The sequence below is a fragment of the Lottia gigantea genome (assembly GCF_000327385.1).
Source record: "Lottia gigantea unplaced genomic scaffold LOTGIsca_822, whole genome shotgun sequence".
In the NCBI taxonomy this organism is placed as follows: domain Eukaryota; kingdom Metazoa; phylum Mollusca; class Gastropoda; family Lottiidae; genus Lottia; species Lottia gigantea.
This window is the reverse complement of record NW_008710732.1, coordinates 980-2,973: the sequence shown is the minus strand read 5'-3', so window position 1 is coordinate 2,973 and position 1,994 is coordinate 980. Positions and strand designations below refer to the sequence as shown.

The 1,994-nt window shown below is 35.6% G+C and overlaps 1 protein-coding gene across 1 annotated transcript in view; it reads right to left on the bottom strand.

The window, feature by feature from the left end:
- Positions 1 to 1,048: 1,048 nt before the first annotated feature.
- Positions 1,049 to 1,994, bottom strand: part of LOTGIDRAFT_146453 (hypothetical protein) — a gene marked incomplete at both ends in the record, with an annotated part of 1,488 nt that continues 542 nt past the window's right edge. The window contains one exon of the mRNA XM_009067474.1: positions 1,049 to 1,537. Within this exon, the coding sequence (XP_009065722.1) occupies positions 1,049 to 1,537 (489 nt within the window). The remainder of the gene's footprint in view (positions 1,538 to 1,994) is intronic.

The following is a 1,994-nucleotide window of genomic DNA, read 5'->3' as shown; positions in this document are numbered from 1 at the left end:
GCGTATAAAAATGACTGGAATGTTGGCCGTCAAATCCAAATAATGGCAGGATAAAGCACGAAATATCAGATGAAAACCGTTCAACGTTGGTTAGCAGACGATAAGTTTGATAGACTTAAAGATTTAGCCGTCGGGATTCAGTAAACAGTTCTTTGAATCGCAGTTGTACAGTTCTATGTGTGAATAAACGAAGAAAAACAGGAAATCATGTCAACCACCATCGTCGAAATTCCACGTTTGATGTTAATCAGAAACGCGCATTACCAACCAATAGTAAAAAGTTGCACTAATACTATTCCCGATCATTTTATGGCACAATTTGTAATCACATAGGATAGTCCTATGCATAGACTTACAAACAGAACGCTCTGGGCCTCTGACGTAGATTCGTCACTTTCAACTTTCAAGATAGCGTATCAGGCAATGTAAATACGCCCACTGTCAACTGTCGGAAATCTCATAAAAAAGACGCTTTGTGATCAATCCCACAACACTGATATTATCAAAAGAAGCAAGTGCGGAGGTCACGCGAGATCGCAGATGTAAATTATTAGGCCTAATCATTTCCGGAGATGCACGAAAAATAGGTTATAGCACGAAATAAGGTTACTTGACTGTAATAAAATAGCTGATAACAAACACTCAAAATAAGTTTCGTCAAAAAAACATGGGCAATGACTCATACTAACTATTGTTCGATTTTTCTGATTTTCAATAATAGAGTTCATCCTTTGATGATAACAAATCCGTCTGGAATGTGCCTTCTAGAGTGTTAAAAAGCTCAAATTTAGAGCGTTTTCAAGAACAAGGACAATAACTAATACTAGATAATTTTCGATTTTTCTGATTTTTAATAGAGTTTATCATTGGGTGATTACAAACACTTACACCAAGTTTCGTCAAAATCCATCAGGAATTTTTCCCTCTAGAGTGTTTACTAGCAATTGTGGACAGACAGACGGACAGACATGGGTATAAAAACAGCAGAAAAACAAAGCACAAACAAAAGGTTGACAAACTATTGAAAAACAATACTTTAATTTCAATATCAAAGTCGTTCAATTTCAAAACTGATTTCAGTTACATCGCCTAGGCCAGCTTTGATTTTATCACCATGTGACACGGGTCCATATCCATCAGGTGTTCCCGTTACTATGAGATCTCCTGGCTCTAGAGTCATATATTTACTGATGTAGCTTATAAGCTGGGGTAAGGTGAAGATAAGATTTCCAGTGTTGTCATCTTGTTTTAGTGTGTTATTAACCTTAAGCCATATTTTCAGGTTATCGGGCTCTGGGATACGATTTTTGGGAATAAAATCTCCCACTGGACACGACGAATCAAATCCTTTCGCCAACGACCAAGGTCCTCTAGCTTCTCTCGACGTCCCTAAGGTACCAAAATCGGTTAAATCTAAGGCACATGTGTATCCTCCTACAAAATCCATAGCCTTATTTTCTGGAATATCAAATCCTTTTTGACCAATAATAACTCCCAGTTCCACTTCATAATTTACATTTTGACAAATTTTTGGAATCTGCAAAAAAAAAAGGATAAAAAAAGTTTGTTGGAATACAATTCCTGTGAAGAGTTAAGAAGCATCGTACAACGAAAGGAATATTATATTCATGTACATAATTTTCAACACACAGACACCAGATTCTAGCACAAAAAATAGACACTATAAGAGGTTTGATTTTTTTTAGCAGAATATGGTGCCTGTGCTTCACCAAGGAATCGGGTTGATTTAGCGACTAGTAAGTTATTATAGTCATGAACGCCAGAGAAACTTAAATAGAAAAGATGCAATGTTCTCGGATATAGGACGATAAACAATGTTTAGTTTAGGTGCAATTTATATAAAGATTAAAATATTTTTTTTGTAGGANAACTCTGAATTTCAATAGGCCTTTCCCTTATTCTAATATACTCTTTATAGCATCCACAAGGTTTAGAAAGTAAAGGGTAATAACTCTGGAAATATAAATCATAAA